Source organism: Babylonia areolata, chromosome 18, assembly GCF_041734735.1.
Source record: "Babylonia areolata isolate BAREFJ2019XMU chromosome 18, ASM4173473v1, whole genome shotgun sequence".
Taxonomy (NCBI): domain Eukaryota; kingdom Metazoa; phylum Mollusca; class Gastropoda; order Neogastropoda; family Buccinidae; genus Babylonia; species Babylonia areolata.
The window spans coordinates 42,734,550-42,751,973 of record NC_134893.1 but is presented as its reverse complement, the minus strand read 5'-3'; the positions used below and the strand labels follow the sequence as shown (position 1 = coordinate 42,751,973).

At 45.1% G+C, this 17,424-nt stretch overlaps 1 protein-coding gene across 3 annotated transcripts in view; it reads left to right on the top strand.

The window, feature by feature from the left end:
• LOC143292782 (cadherin-23-like) overlaps positions 1-17,424 on the top strand; it is a 57,521-nt gene that overhangs the window by 5,841 nt on the left and 34,256 nt on the right. For 2 of the 3 annotated variants that reach the window (XM_076603349.1, XM_076603347.1), the window contains exons 2-7: positions 5,644-6,048; positions 7,200-7,283; positions 9,444-9,613; positions 11,517-11,567; positions 13,830-13,928; positions 15,831-15,920. In XM_076603349.1, coding sequence (XP_076459464.1) covers positions 5,997-6,048; positions 7,200-7,283; positions 9,444-9,613; positions 11,517-11,567; positions 13,830-13,928; positions 15,831-15,920 — 546 coding nt within the window. In that variant the 5' untranslated portion in view covers positions 5,644-5,996. Of the gene's footprint in view, positions 1-1,066; positions 1,461-5,643; positions 6,049-7,199; positions 7,284-9,443; positions 9,614-11,516; positions 11,568-13,829; positions 13,929-15,830; positions 15,921-17,424 lie in introns of those variants that run through there. The other variant, XM_076603348.1, reaches the window with a different exon arrangement.

Sequence of the window (17,424 nt, the reverse complement as noted above, 5' to 3'; positions counted from 1 at the left end):
GATCTCATTTCTTAATGTCCTTTCGTATGATTGGCTGCTGGGACCTCGTTCTGTTTTTTTTTATACATTTTTTATTTTAATTTTATTTTTTTACCCCTCTTAGCGACAGTATATCTCTCTCATGTGTTGGTCTTTTGGATGGCACGATGAACCGAAGTATATCCCTGACGCATGTGAAAGATCCCACAGCAACAAGAAGGGTGTCCTGACAAAAATGACTTATGTGTAGAAAAATCACCCCTTTTTTAGGACAAGAAATATGTAGGAGAAATGTGTTGAGACAATGAATTCTGTTCAACGACTGTACCATACTATTATCATAGTATACGATACGACACTACACTACACATGCTATACAGTACTATGGTATATTATACAACAAATCGCGCACACATATATGCACACACGTACACATACTTACATGCACACACGTACACACACTTTCACTCAGACGCACGCATACACACACACTCGCGCACGCGCATACACGCTCTCCCTCACGCACATGCGCACACACACACACTTTTACCCGCAATAAAGATAATTTTGATTTCACTTCACACGCGCACACACAGACACACAGACACAGACACACACACAAATGAACAAACACATATCCCCCTGACTTCCCCCCCAACACACACACATAAAGTATATATATATATATACTACATACAAACACACACAAACCACACAAACCAAACACACACACACACACACACACACACACACACACACACACACACACACACACACAAATGAACACACACACACACACAGAGTATATATATATATACACACACACACACAAACCAAACACACACACACACACACACACACATACACCACCAAACACACACACACACTCACACACACACACACACACACAAACACCCTGCCCCATCTACCAACCCACAGACCCACCCCTCAAAAAACCACATCACCGAACGACGGATTAAAACCAAAAACGCACGCTGTCAGTCACTCGTATCATGATCGTCTCCTGTTCAGACACACTCCTAAGCCCGCAGCACAGAAAACACTGAAACACGCGATACGCCATACCCGTGCTTCCTGGTCGGTCGGTGGCTGTCCCAGTGTCTGCTTATCAGCAGTGTCAATGAGGCCAGTCCTGGTCTCCCTGTGTTCGGATCGACAGCCAGTACAGCCCACCCCTTTTCCTCAACAAGCCTCGAGTTTCTTACTGAGTTCGTGTTTAGTTGTTTAGTGTCGACCCGCCTCTTCTTCAAGGTGTGGTCGGGTCTCGGAGACCCTTACCTGTTTTATTGGCAGTTGGTTAGGTATTGTGCTGTGATCGGCGTTGTGTGAGTGTGCGTTTGCGTTTGTGTGTGTGAGTAATACACACAGTCGGTTTGTGAAATCAGTGGTGAAGTTTGTGGAGAAGATTTCACCGGATCGTTCGTGTTACGATGTGAGGAAAGGTTTATGTTGTTGAACAGGTGGGTGTTCGAATCGTGTTGAAAAGACATATCCTGACGGTCTGTTCTTACTGCATGTCTACCTCTCTGTCTTTGTGTCGTTGTGCCTTTGTGTCTCTCTTTGTGTCTGTCCGTCTTAGTGTCTTTCTTCATGTTCATTTCCTGTTAGCTTGCGGCCGCAGGTAGTTTTGTCGGTGTTCAAAAAACCCCGACAAACCCCCGTGCACACGTGAGATCGCTCTCTTTGCATTGTGGCCCAAAGCCGTTCTTTATTGCGCTTTATGAGTAATACACGGTCGCTGTATATACATTTCGAGTAATGTTTATGAAAGGAAAGTTTTCATTGCTGCATTTCCAGTTCGCTTACGGCAGGCAGTATTGTTAGGGCTCCCTACTACCCCGTGCACCCATATCGCCCACTCTCTTTGAATTGTGAGCCAAGGCCGGTTTATGTTGCAGCTTTTTGAGCTCTCTCTCTCTCTCTCTTGTGTGTGTGTGTGTGTGTGTGTGTGTGTGTGTGTGTGTGTGTGTGTGTGTGTGTGTGTGTGTCTTCATCACTTTTCCTCAACCCCATACTCCCTTATCTCTGTCTGTATACTCCCACATGACCTTTTGGCTGTTTGAGCTACTTTGCTTCACATCCAGAATATTGCTTTTCCAGCTGTAAACTCCTGTGTGTTCGTGAAGTCAGTAATACTACAGAAATAGATTGCAGGTTAATAGATAACTAGAACTGTAATGCAGGTTGATAGATAACTACCCGTATGAGCAATCACAATGGAATTTACTGTCTACCGTACCGCCACAGCTTGGGATCCGGAAGGATGATGTTGGAAGGAGAGAGAGAGGGGGGGGGAGGAGAGAGAGAGAGGGAGGGAGAGAGAGAGAGAGGGAGAGAGAGAGGGAGGGAGAGAGAGGGAGAGAGAGAGGGAGAGAGAGAGGGAGAGAGAGAGAGACAGAGGGAGACAGAGAGAGAGGGGGAGAGATAGAGATAGAGAGAGAGAGGGAGGGAGAGAGGGAGGAAGAGAGAGAGGGAGAGAGAGGGGGCAGAGAGAGAGGGAGGGATATAGAGAGATAGAGAAAGGGAGAGAGAGGGAGAGAGAGAGGGAGGGAGGTGAGGGGGAGGAAGAAAGGGTGTGGTGGTGAGCAGCACGTTTTCTGTCTCGCACTGCTGCAAAGCGTTTTCACGGCAACAACGATCAAAACAAAACAAAGCTGATACAACCAACCAGCCAACAACAAACCGACCTAGCGAACAACAAACCAACCAAACTACTACCAACCAACCGTCAGTATAGTCAGCCAATCAGCCAACTGTTCAACTGACTGCTCAGCTGATCAGTCAGCCAGTATAGTCGTCATACGATCATTGCAGACGGATGGGCTTGTGAAACAAGCGCTGTTTCTTCTTCTTTCTTCTTCTTCTTCTTCTTCGCCTTTTCACAGTGTCGGTCCGGCACGCCTGATGAATGACGCTGTTCTCTCCAAGTCCTGTCTGGAACCATGGAGCTTGGTGTGCAGCCAGCGCAACAGTTTAATTAACAAATCAGGCAACCCACCTACAAATGTACCCCAATTAGCAAGCAAATAACTTATTAAACGCAACTGGATCTCATTGTACGAGAACTGAAGTGATCACCGACTTTGAACAGAATTACCTGCTACACAATGATTGGTGATTGTAATGAAGACAATTGGGTCATTGACATCTCCCGTTGACCATGTAGTTGACCCTGGATGACCACAGACGTGTGTGACGTCAGGTTAGTGTTGGGTGATGTCAGCTTATCAGGCGTGGTTCTCTCAGTCTCAGTCAGCAACGGGGGTGAGCACAGGCATGATGTGTATCTATGGGCGTGATCCTCAGTAGGCTCATCGGGCAATCAGCCAGGTTTTGCTGATTAAACTACTGGGGCCTGGGGCGGATTGTATACAATTTCTTTGGATGAAGTTTTTTGGGGGTGTTGTTTTGTTTGTTTCTGAAGTTATATGCTGTAAGGAGTGTCAGCAAAGCAGGTGTGTGTTTGTGTGTGTGGGGGGATGGGGGGGTGAAGGGGGTGGGGAGGGGGGGGTGGATATGGGTATGTGCTTGTTTGTCAGCTGCTTTTGGGTTTGTATCTGTGCAATTCGATTGCTCCGTATTGTGTACCTGTGAGCTGTGTTTCTCCTTCTGGCTCGAGTCTGTTTGTATGTCTCTCTTTCTTTCTCTCTCCCTCACACTCGCACACATACAATCTCTCTCTCTCTCTCTCTCTCTCTCTCTCTCTCTCTATCTATCTCTCGATCTCTTGATCTCTCTCCCTCTTCCTTAGTCTCTGTCTCTCTCTGTCTCTGTCTCACCGTTGACATTTTTAACGTCATTATGCAACATATCTAATTTGAAAAGCAATGAGGGATTGATCAGTGTCAGGCTCGTGCATCATTATTATTGTCAATGGCGTTGGCGTCATAATGATAGCGATCGTCATCGCCATTTTCCTCTTCCTTCTCGTTAATGTCGGTATTTCAAATCATTTTTGAATCATTTTATTTTCATTAAGATTCGCATGTGTTGAATAAATGAATGTACGTGCGTGTCTAAATCACGTTGCAGTGAAGAGACAATAGATTACCGAGGAGAAGAATAAGAAAAATCAGAAGATACGTTCAGTTCAGCCAGTTCAAAGGGACTCACTCCTACTCGTTTGAGATCCCACATGTTCAGTTCAGTTCGGTTCAGTTACTGTGACATGGGACCTCTCTGGAGTAAATTTCGGATTAAAAAGAAAAAAAAATGTCTAGAAAGCTTTATAATTCGAAAACGATTGATATCAAAGAATCGCCGATCACATTCATGTTTCTTTCTTGTGGAAGTTTGGTTTGAGGTGAAGTGGAATCTTGTTTACAGTTTAGTATCCCGTCACACACTGGTGACTGTAGACATTTTGTTAAAGCATAAATTTTAACATTTGAATATTATCGTTTCAAAGGCAGGGGAGGAAGGGGGTTGAATGGTGAGTTTGAGGAATCGGGAAGGAGTGTGGAATTTGTGCAGTTTTATTCCATAATTTTATTATTTGAATATAACTTGCCTTACGCTGAAATTTGATATGAAATTTGTAAAGCATATTTATTCAGTATGCTCTTTCGTTTAGCTTGGATTTGGCTTGCTTCAAGTGAAGCAGTGACTGAATTTGTGCTCCTTGTTTCTATGTCATCCACACCCAATACATAGAGAGTACAATAGAATTATAAACATATCTGAATTCAATTTAGTTTACTTCTCCTCAAGCCAGTCAAGTGTGCCTTAGTTAAAATTATTTCTGTACATATCAAATCAGATTTTCAGCTTGATGTAATTCCATTTTAGTGTGCGCAAATGCATTCAGTTTATTTTAGTTTCGTTTAAGCGTTTAACTCTTTTATTTGAGTTCAGATGAAATAACTCTGATTTAGTCAGACTCAAGTCACACACACACACACACACACACACACACACACACACACACACACACACACACACACACACACACACACACACACACACACACACACACACACACACATATGTATATATGTATATGTATAACTTTTCTCTTTTTATGTTCCTCCGTCTTCACATCACCGTGACCGCATTGTACCACCATCAGAAAAGTGTGCCTGAGACTTGAGACAGACCGACGTACTGACCCTCACGAAAATATCGAGTGATAAAAAAAAAGGATCACATTTTGATTCTTGCTCCCCAAGACGATGTGTTCTGTATAGTTTTAGTTGTAAGAAAGGCTCTGACTGAGAGTCATGACTGCATCATGTTTTCCTTTTCGTAAAAAAAAAGTGCTTGAATCTCTTGTTTCGTTCTTAGTGGTGATGTGATTGTGGAATTGTTGATGTTGGCGATGTGTTGATGGTGGCGATGTGGTTGTGGCATTTGATGGTGGCGATGTGGTTGTGGAATTGTTGATGGTGGCGATGTTGGGGTTGCGGTGGTTTTGTTGGAGGTTGTGGATGTGTGCCTATCCACATTACACACACACACACACACACACACACACACGCACACACACACGCGCGCGCGCGCACGCACGCACGCACACACACATACACACACACGCAGGCACGCACGCAGATCCCCCACACCGAAGTCACACGGACTGGAGTAAGAGACAAGTCATGAACAGTATCCCAGGTTTCACAAACCACAAATGTTTGCCCTTCACCACAGGTGTTCAGCTCGGAGTCAAACTCGTGATCAGTGTGAACAACAAACAGAACAGCTCCTCCTGACCCGTGGACAGCCCTTGACATCCAGCAGCTGCAACACTTCCGGTCAGCACAGCTGGTTTGGACATCCGCACAGCCTTCTGTAACCCACAGCCAGAAAAAAAAAGGAAAAAAAAAAAGAAGAAGAAAAGACTCAAGCCACCTATCCTCCCCACGACACTTAGCTTTCCATGATCATACAACCGTGGAAGACACTGCAGGAGACATCTCTCAGTGACCGATCCCTTCAACGTCATTCTGTCCTCCACGGCTGAACGAAGGCACACAGGCAGTGCTGCCGCGGCTTCTGCCACAATGAGACCGAATGCACGAGCGTTGGCGGTGTTGGCGCTGTGCTTTCATCTAGGTGAGTATGGCGTGCAGAATGTGAGTCCTTGACGTGAAGCGTTTGTAACGCGTTCGACGGGCGCAAAAGCGTTGGACTTTCAATCTGAGGGTCCCGGGTTTAAATCTCGGTAACGGCGACTGTTGGGTAAAGGGTGGGGATTTTTTTTCGATCCACAGGTCAACATATGTGCAGACGTGCTTGTTCCAGAACCTACTTCGTGTGTATACGCATGCAGAAGATCAAATACGCACATTAAACATCCTGTAATCCATGTCAGCGTTCGGTGGGTAATGGAAACAAGAATATTCCCAGCATGCGCACCGCCGAAAACGGAGTATGGCTGCCTACATGGCGGGGTAAAAACGGTCACACACGTAAAAGCCCACTCGTGTACATACAAGTGGACGTGGGACTTGCAGCCCACGAACGAAGAAGAAGAAGAAATAACGCCCCCCCCCCCTCCACCCCCCGTCCACCCCCACCCCCTCACCCCCTCTTTCAGTTTTCCAGCGACATGCAGTGTTTATGTTTGGCTTGACCAATAAGGGACTGTTTCTCTTCTCCGTGGACCGATATGCCTCGTGCTGCTTTTTGGAAGATGACGAATATTGGGAATGTTTGTATGTCGCGCTGGTTCGTCTGGTGGCGGTTTTTTTTTCTTCTTCTCTCATTGTGTCTGTAGTGAAGGTAAAGATGTGTAACTGTGGTGTGGTGTTGGTGTTTGCAGGGGCGGTAACTGTGTAACTTTTGGTGCTGTGGTGGTGGTGGTTGCAGGGGCTGTAACTGTGTAAAGGTCCGTGGGTGCAAGGGCAGTAACCGTGTAACTGTTGGTGGTGTGGTGTTGGTGGATATAGGGGCGGTAACTATGTAACTTGGCGGTGTTGTGTGGTGGTTCCAGGGGCGGTAACTAACTTGGCGGTGTGGTGTTGGTGGTTGCAGGGGCGGTAACTAACTTGGCGGTGTGGTGTTGGTAGTTACAGGGGCGGTAACTATGTAACTTGGTGTGATTTGGGTGGTTGTAGGGGCGGTAACTATGTAACTTTTTGGTGATTGTAGGGGCGGTAATTACTCAACTTTTGGTGGTGTGGTTTTGGTGGTTGCAGGGGCGGTAACTATGTAATTTTTGGTGGTTGCAGGGGCGGTAACTATGTTATTTTTGGTGGTTGCAGGGACGGTGCTGGGCAACAACGCTCCTCAAATCAGCTTCAGCGTGACCAATTACCGCTTGAGTGTCAATGAAAACGAGGCCATTGGTAAGACACTGAACACGTGCGTTATTATTTCAATTGAACGTGAAAAAGAATTCCGTTCGAACAACGTAAACTGTTCAGTTTTTGTTAGCTTTAGTGAGGTGGGTAGACACATACGACATCACCACCATGACCCCGTTCACACACACACACACACACACACACACACACACACACACACACACACACACACACACACACACACACACACACACACACACACACACACACACACACACACACACACACACACACACACCTTCCCCCGTCTAATATCACTTACCAGTGAAAAGACGTTAAACTAAAGAAAGAACACACACACACACACACACACACACACACACACACTGATATTGCACTGATCATAACGATTAAAAATATAAGACATTCTACATCGCCCTGGCTTTCTGATATTTCCCAAGCCATAGTCTGGTCAGAATACAAGCCACACAACTCCCGTCCCCCTTTCATGCACAGTCCAGGTTATAAGCATTGAAAATACAAGCACCAATTTGAAAGTATTCTGTAGTCTGCAGCCGCACCCATTCTTACATCGTCCAAGCCATAGTCGTTTAAAGTACAGTCAGCTCCTCTCTAGCGTTGTTCAAGATTTATCTGTTACATATCCATTGATGCCGCTGGGGCACCAGTGAAGACTGCCGCTACTCTCTTTTCCGTCCTCCACCGTTTTCTGGGATTCCGTCAGGATTGAAACATTAATTTTGATTATATGGCCTTTCATGCCCTGCTTCCATGGTGACCACAGTTTCGATACCCCTTCACTTCCGCGCTTAGGGTCAAGGTCTTCAGCATCGGCGGATTCATAGGGGACTGTCGTTGGGGAGACGCGGTGGAGGTATCCACTCTGGAGGAGACGCTCACTCAGTCTGGCTCCGCGAATAAAGCCATTATTGTCGCCTGTAGGAGGCTTAGTAGGTGGTGTCCTAAGTACGTTGAATCGGAACAGGCACTATCGAACACCACCAAAGTGACTCAGCCGCAGTGCAGGGTCTCCTCTGGTGTGTGGCCTGGCGACCTAACATCGTTGGTTCCCTGTGGGTTGCCGGCATTGGGCGTGCGACAGACGAACCCGGGTGTGGCTGTGTATGGGGAATGAACGGCGTGGGAGTAATTCCACTTAAACGGTGCAGATGATGGGGCAGAAAAAAGAAAAAAAAAAAGATTTGAGCATTTCAAATACAAGCAATACCCCTCCCAATTCTTGTATTGCCCAGGCCGTGGTCGGTGAAAATAGAAGCCATATTTCCTTTTTCTTCTTCCCAGTATTATCCAGGCCATTGTTATTCGAACAAGTCTGTATCCCCATTTTATTCTGATATTGTCCAGGTTTTGTTATTGGAAGTAAAATCAACCCTGTCCTTGTATTGGGGTCCAGGCTATAATGAGGAAGGAACGTGATGGTTTCAAAAATTTTGAATATATGATGTGTTTGCTTTTCTCCTCTCCCTCCTCTCTCTCTCTCTCTCTCTCTCTCTCTCTCTCTCTATATATATATATATATATATATAGAGAGAGAGAGAGAGAGAGAGAGACGATCATACAAAAATGTAAAGGCTAGCGACGTTGACGATGACGATGACGATGTCAGTCATTGTGGTGATCACGGAAGCTGAATACGACGACGATGAAGGAAATATTTCACGACGTAAGCTTATGATTATTTCTTTTCTTTTTTCTTTTTTATCACAACAGATTTCTCTGTGTGAAATTCGGGCTGCTCTCCCCAGGGAGACCGCGTCGCTATACTACAGCGCCACCCATTAAAAATTTTTTTTTTCCTGCGTGCACTTTTATTTGTTTTTCCTATCGAAGTGGATTTTCCTACAGAATTTTGCCAGGAACAACCCCTTTTTTGCCGTGGATTCTTTTAAGTGCGCTAAGTGCATGCTGCACACGGGACCTCGGTTTATCTTCTCATCCGAATGACTAGCGTCCAGACCACCACTCAAGGTCTAGTGGAGGGGGAGAAAATATCGGCGGCTGAGCCGTGATTCGAACCAGCGCGCTCAAATTATCTCGCTTCCTAGGCGGACGCGTTACCTCTAGGCCATCACTCCACACACATTACGATTACCGTCAGCCAGAAGCTAGAGGGAGAAACAGACCTGTCGTTGACTGTGTGTGGTGACCTGTGTGCAACAGGCACAGAGCTGTTCATCGTCACGGGAACTGACCAGGATTCGGACGCCATCACCATCACCATCAGAGCCGACACGGACACCGGCAGTCTGGTGACCGTCGACCCTCAGCCTCAGAACGGCAACACCAGGACAGCCAGGGTGTTGCTGGCAGCTCGGCTTGACCGGGATCGGGTCAGTGATGGTGATGATGATGACTGTGATGATGATGACGGTGATGATGATGATGACTGTGATGATGATGACGGTGATAATGGTGGTGATGGTGAAAGACGCTGATGATGATGAAAATGATAGTGATGATGATCATGGTGATGATGGTCACGATGGTGATGATGGTGAAGATGATGATGAAAATGATGGTGATTAGAATGGTGATAATGGTGGTGATGGTGACGATGGCACACACACACACACACACACACACACACACACACACACACACACACACACACACACACACACACACAAATGTAACCTTTTTACGTGTATGACCGTTTATTGTTATTCAGCCCGCCATATAGGCAGCCATACTCTCTTTTAGAGGGTGTACATGCTGGGTATGTTCTTGTTTCCATAACCCACCGAACGCTGACATGGATGACAGGATCTTTAACGTGCGTATTTGATCTTGATCTTCTGCATGGATAAACAGACGAAAAGGGATCAGGCACTGGCAGGTACTCATATTTTGACCTGGGAGATGAAAAAAATCTTCACTCTTAACCCCACCAGGTGCACCAAAACCGGGGATCGAATTCAGAAAACTCGGGCGAGAATCTAGTGCTCTAACCATTTGATCACTGCACCCGTCAACAAATTAGTTGTTCGTTTTTTTGTCCACGTGTTACGGGGATCGACAAAAAAGACAGGAGCCGAATCCGATCGCTGTTCTTTTTTTGTTTGTTTTGTGTGTGTGTGTGTGTGTGTGTGTGTGTGTGTGTGTGTGTGTGTGTGTGTGTGTGTGTGTGTTTTACTAAGAGTAAGAGAAATACAGTAAATTTTCTGTCTGTGGAAGTGTGAGAAAAATGAAAAAGGGTGTGCCAAATTCGAATCATTTTGCAAATGTGGGAAAAAAGAGGATGGAGGCCCCACAAAAAAAGAAAAAAAGAAAAGAAAAAAGGGGGAAAAAGAGGAGGCTGGAGTCCCCCCCCTCCACCCCCCACAAAATTCCTTTTTCAAATAAATGTTGGTGGTGATGTTCTAAATACTGTGATCAGAATCCACGTGTAAGATATCTGTGCAGTCATCAGCATGTAGTACGCAACATAGACACTTATTTGTTGAAGTGTGTTGCTTTCGATATTTGATACAAGGATCCCAAAGGAGGCAAACGGACTCGGGATTATTTGCTGTACGAGTTGGGTTTCACAAAGGTTAATGATAAGCTTCAACGATAAAATATAACGTATAAATAATATTTTGTAGACGTTCACCATATCTTTTTCTGTTTTCAAATTGTTGATTTGATTGATGGTTGATATGGACACTTACATTGCGCCTATCCTCGGACGGCTCTAAACGCTTTACAACCACGGGGTCATTTGCACAACAGGCTTTCTACCTGGGTAGAGCCGACTGACGGCTGCCACTGGGCGCTCATCATTCGTTTTTTGTGTCATTCAATCAAATTTCAGGCAAGCACACATACACACTCAGACAGACATGTACCATTTTACGTGTATGACCGTTTTGTTTATTTACCCCGCCATGTAGGCAGCCATACTTCGTTTTCGGGGATGTGCATGGTGGGTATGTTCTTGTTTCCATAACCCACCGAACGCTAACATGGATTGCAGGATCTCTAACGTGCGTATTTGATCTTCTGCGTGCATATACACACGAAGGGGATTCAGGCACTAGCAGGTCTGCACATATGTTGACCTGGGAGATCGGAAAAATCTCCACCCTTTACCCACCAGGTGCCGTCACCGAGATTTGAACCCGGGACCCTAAGATTGAAAGTCCAACGCTTTAACCAATCGGCTATTGTGCCTGATTCCTTTACAGAATAACATTACTTGGTTTAGATTGCTTTGTTATGTAACTTGATTTTCTATATTCTTTTATTTTTCAGAGTCCTCCCTCTCGCGAACTCTGGTTTACGGTGTCTGATGGAAGCGCTCAGGTGAGAACCCACCCCTTCTTCATTACTGCAGAAGATTTGTGTTTGGTTGTTGTTTCTTCTTAGTGTTTGACTGTTTCTTTTCTGGTTACAGTTTGACCGTTCTGTTTAAACTGTTTCTTGTCTGCCATCGCTTCCTTTCGGCACGACCCAGAAAAAACAATGCGCCGGTTCCAGGTCAAATCTGGAATGTGTACATAAAAGAAAGACGCCGGTACCATTTTGCATGCTTTTATCTCTCTCCAGATATTACCCTGTGTCTTACACGTGCAAACCGCGTAAGAGCAGCAATGGGATTTCACACACACACACACTCACACACACACACACACACATCACACACTCACACACACACACACATCACACACACTCACACACACGTGCGCGCAGATACGCGCGCGCGTGCACACACACGCACGCACACACGCACACACACACACACGCAATCCCAGCCCACCTATGCCTTCTCCCGCGGACCCAGCCCCTCCTCCCCCCAAGCCCCCGACACAACCCCCGCAAAGTCATTCACAGAATCACACACACACACACACGCGCGCGCGCACGCACGCACTCACGCACGCACGCGCGCAAAGTCACACACACACACGCGCGCACGCACGCATGCATGCCTGCACTCACGCACATAATGCATGTGTGTCTGTGTCTTTGAGCTTGTGTGTGTGTGTGTGTGTGTGGTGTGTGTGTGTGTTTAAATATTGTACAAGCAGAGTTCTGTTTCTTACGTGCCCTTCCCCATTTACTCTGCCCATCTGGCCTGTCATTTTTGACTCACTTTTGTAAACAAAGTGTCTATATTTTAACCCGGTGTTCGGTTGTCTGTGTGTGTGTGTGTGTGTGTGTGTGTGTGTGTGTGGTAAACTTTAACATTGACATTTTCTCTGCAAATACTTTGTCAGTTGACACCAAATTAGGCATAAAAATAGGAATAATTCAGTTCTTTCCAGTCATCTTGTTTAAAACAATATTGCACCTCTGGGATGGGCACAAAAAATAAAAAAATGAAGCCTAATTATATGCAAACTGCATTTACTGTTATATTTATATTTTTTGTATTCTCTAAACTTGGCACTTTGATCTAATATTCTGACCCAACAACAAGAGCAGTCATTATTATCATTTTTTGTTCAAACAGTAACTTCTTTTGCTAAGCATGGAAGTTTTATTTATTTTGCAAACGTTTTGGTGCAGATAGTAAAAAAGGAAAATTACTCTAATTAATGCTAGGGGACTTAATTTGCTTTAAACTGATCTTTCTCATCTTAAACATTACATTTTGAAATTATACTCAATACATAAAAAGCTTGGATTTTTTTTAAAGTGTATCACAAGTGAGTCTTGAAGGCCTTGCCTCTCCTGTTGTGTGTGTAGTTCCCGGTTTTAATTTTTTCTCGTGCAGTCGTCGTCTTTTTTGTGTGTGTGCGTTCCTGTCACTGCTGAGCAGAGGTTCAAGTCTCTCTGTCCTGTCAGTGACACTTTTCGAGGCTTTGCGCCCACGGCCTTCTTGGAGGAAGGTCGTGCCTGCTTGGTGTTCGTGGCTTTTTTGCCCAGTTGGTCGGCATCCTCATATGAGGATCGCTTTTCCTCCGGGTGGCCATGCTTCCGTGTTTTCTGTGTGCTTCAGATCAGAGGGTAGGAATGCCCTGCTGGACATGTGTCGTCAGTATTTTTTTTTAATTTCCCGCTTCCACTTCCTGTGCCAATTTCCCTTCAGCCTATGTTGGCCGGGCAGCGTTGTTGCTGCAGCTGTCTGCTGACTGCTGTCTTCCTGCTGCCCTCTTCTCATCACTGTCGTCGTTTGTGCACTAGCTCCATCGTCTTTGTTTTCTTCAGTTTTCGCTGTTCAAGTCATCGTCTTCTTTTCTTGTGTTGTGCAGAGTGCTTCAGTATTGTTCATTTATTTATCAGAATTCCTAAGTGTGCACACAACATTCTTTAAACCACCGGACGGACGTTTTTTTCAAGTTATGTATTTCGTATTTATTTATTCATTGGGTCATTTGAGTGTAACTTTACTGCGGCTGGCATTGTGGTTATTGTTTTATTAGTCACGTTTCTGTGTATGTTTGAATAAATGTATGTGAACTTTGGCCTGTGTTTGTGTTGTCTGGGTTGGGTGTGGGTTTCTTGTTCAGTCTCTTATAGAGCGTGACAGTGGTGGCGGTGTTGACATGTGATGATGATGATGATGATGATGATATGATGAGAGGTAGAATATAACGGTGACACGTTGTGGTCCTGTCACAGGCCAGTGGCAAAGTGACGCTGTTCATCAGAGACGTCAACGACAACCCCCCATTCTTCGAGAATCAGCCCTACACTTTAGTTCTCCCGGAGATGCCGGCGGTAAGCGTCGACCTGACAACTGCAAACTATCTAATAACGACATTACAAGGCGCTCTAAGTGTCGACATGCAAACTAGCTAATAACTATATTGCAAGACTCTAAGCCTCTTCTGACAATTACAAACTAGCGAATATCTATATTGCAAGACACTCATAACGAATATCTATATTGCAAGACACTCAATCGTCGACCTTAAAACTACAGACTAGCTAATACTACATTGCAAGACACTCTAAGTGTCAACCTTAAAACTACAAACTAACTAATAACTATATTGCAAGACTTAGTGTCGCCCTGACGACTACAAACTAGCTAATAACTATTATTGCAAGACACTTAAGCGCACTGTTCAAAAAATAGATTGATAGCTCATTAGCCAGGAAAGCTGAAGCCAAGTGGACGCCATACTGACACTCGTATCCGGCTGTCAGTCTGTTGAGAAGTCGTCTGCTAACTGGTGGTAATTTCTGAACTGTAACAGTGTATCTTCGATGAAATTGTGTTATGCTAGCCCCCACGACATGCCTAATGTTGTGTCTTGACTGATATCTGCCACTGGTTTATTTACCAAAGTTATCACAGGAAAACAGTGCAGTGACACGTAGCGCAAACTTGCTGTGGAGGCACACACAGGATGGTCAGCTTAACTAACGCCACGAGCAAGTGAAAGCTTGTCGTGAAACAGTCATCACAGCCATCTGAACGCTCGGCTACGTACATGAAGTTACTGCTTCGCGCTGTACTGAAACGAGTGGCAAAATGGCTGATTGAACACTTCCGCTGGCTTCAGTTAGCAATGGGGCTCAAAGAAGGCATGCGCTATCTACCTATTTTTAGAGCAGTGACTTAAGCGTAGCCCAGACGCCTACAAACTAGCTAATAATTACATTCCAAGACACAAGATGTCAACATAACAGAGACCAGATAATGACTATATTGCGAGACACTGGTCTTAAAATTGCACTTACTTTCTTTGTGCATGATGGGTGTGTTTTCATATGTACCCACAGAAAGCGGTAAAAAAACCCCCCACCATTATGCAGGAAAATGTGGAAGCAATAAATGTTATAGAAAATGTGAGGAAAAAATACCGACCCCAACCCCCTTTTTTTCTTTTTAGTGTGTACATTTCTTGTATAAAACAACGAACTTTAAAAAAAGTTTACTAATGTACACTTACTATTGACATCATTGTTGTTGTAGGTATGTGACTAATATACAGTTACTATTGATATCATCATTTTTGTAGTATGTATCTCACCATAATGACCAACTGGAATGAAAATAACGAAAAAAAAGTGTCGCCCTGACCCACACCCACCACAGTGCAGTCCATTGGAGCGCTGTGGCCAAGTGGGTAATGCACCTGACTAGGTATCTTTGGTTCCAGTCCTGCACTGGACCAACATGTCTGCTCTTCCTAGCTTTTTGTATTTACTCTATCTTTTTGTTATATTGTTTTAATTTCTTCTATGATGTATATATAATTTATTTATTTGAAAAAAAAAAGTTAATATTTTACACAAAGATCTGATCAGCGTCTTGAGTTTCTGTGAAAATAAGACATCTGCTTTTTTTTCCTCAGCAGATGTGGTGTAGCGTCTATGGATCAGTCCGCACGCTTTGATAATTCCGTAAAACTGAAACTGAAACAGAATCTGAATCTTTGTATATATATATAATCACCTCTTTTTGACAGCCTGTCCGTCTGGTTACCCCCTTTGTCTCTGTACACGTGCATTTTATATGTAAAGGTATATAGATATTACATACACACACACACACACACACACACACACACACAGACAAGCACACACACACGCACGCACGCAAACACACACACACACACACATATATATATATGTACTTATACATGCATTCCTGTGACTGTGTGTTTCCAGGCGACCAGCCCGATCAGCAAGTCAGTCTACAGGGTCAGTGCCTCAGACCCAGATGAAGGCCCAGGGGGGACTGTCATCTTCTCCATGACGGTATGCACGTGCGTGTGTGAATACCCTTTCAGTTTCAGGTTCTCAAGGAGGCGTCACTGCGTTCGGACAATTCCCTATACGCTACACCACATCTGCTAGGCAAATGCCTGACAGCAGCATAACACAACGCGTTTGTTAGGCCTTGAGGGCATGCTTATATATTTGTGTACTTATCGGAGTGGATCTAATTTTATTTTGCCAGATGACAACACTCTTGTTGCCATGGGTTTCTTTTCAGTGCGCCAAGTGCGTGCTGCACACGGGACCTTGGTTTATCGCCTCATCCGAGAGACTCGACGCTCAGTTTGATTTTTCAGTCAAACTTGGGTGAAAGGGCGAAAGCGGTATCCCAACCCACACCCAGAGTGTGTGAAAACAGCCATGCACTCAGCCAGACGCCACTCACCCACCCACCCACCCACCCAATCAGCTGCCCATCCACCCAACTCGCATACTCAGATACAACACTCCACCCACTCACCCGACTAACGAACCATTCACCCACCCACCCACCCACCCAACCCACCATCCACTCACCAAACCATCCAACCAACCATCCAGCCAACCAACCAGTTAACCAACCAACCATCCAACCAACCAATCAACCAGCCAACCAGCCAACCAACCAACCATCCAGCTAACCAGCCAACCCACAATCCACTCACCAAACCGACCGACCAACCAACCAACCAGGCAACCAACCACCCAACCAGCCATCCAGCTAACCAGCCAACCCACCATCCACTCACAAAACCAGTCAACCAACCACTTAATCAACCAGCCAACCAACCAACCAGCCAGCCAGTCAGCCAACCAGCCAGCCAACCAACCAGTTAACCAGCCAACCAGTCAGCCAACCAGCCAGCTAACCAGCCAACCCACAATCCACTCACCAAACCGACCGACCAAACACTCACGCAACCACCCGATATACCGACCAACCCGAAAACCAAACCCACTGAGATGAGAGAACAAGAAGCAAGGAGAGTGAACTCTCTCAATAATGTGTGGTACATAATACAAATAACAACATGTGATAATGATAATGATATTGATGAAATCCGGAGAGAGAGAGAGAGAGAGAGAGAGAGAGAGAGAGAGAGAACCTCAGAACTCAAAACTTTTTATTTATTCAAGGATAAAGATTTTGGGCATGGCCCATTCTTCCAACCTGTCCTTGTTAAGCTACATCAGTTACAATAGCACATATATATCTAATGAAAAGGGGAGAAAGAGAGAATTGAAAAAAAAGTCCTTCAGAAAGAATATGATAAAGAACACACACACACACACACACACACACACACACACACACACACACACACCACACACACACACACACACACACACACACACAGATTGACAAAAAGATGAGGGAGAGAGAGAGAGAGGGGGGGGGGAAGGGGAAGAGAAATGTGTCATCAATATCGACAACTGGATGACTAAAGCCACATTGTTGTTGCCATCAAATCCACATACAATTGTAATTGCTACTTAAATGACT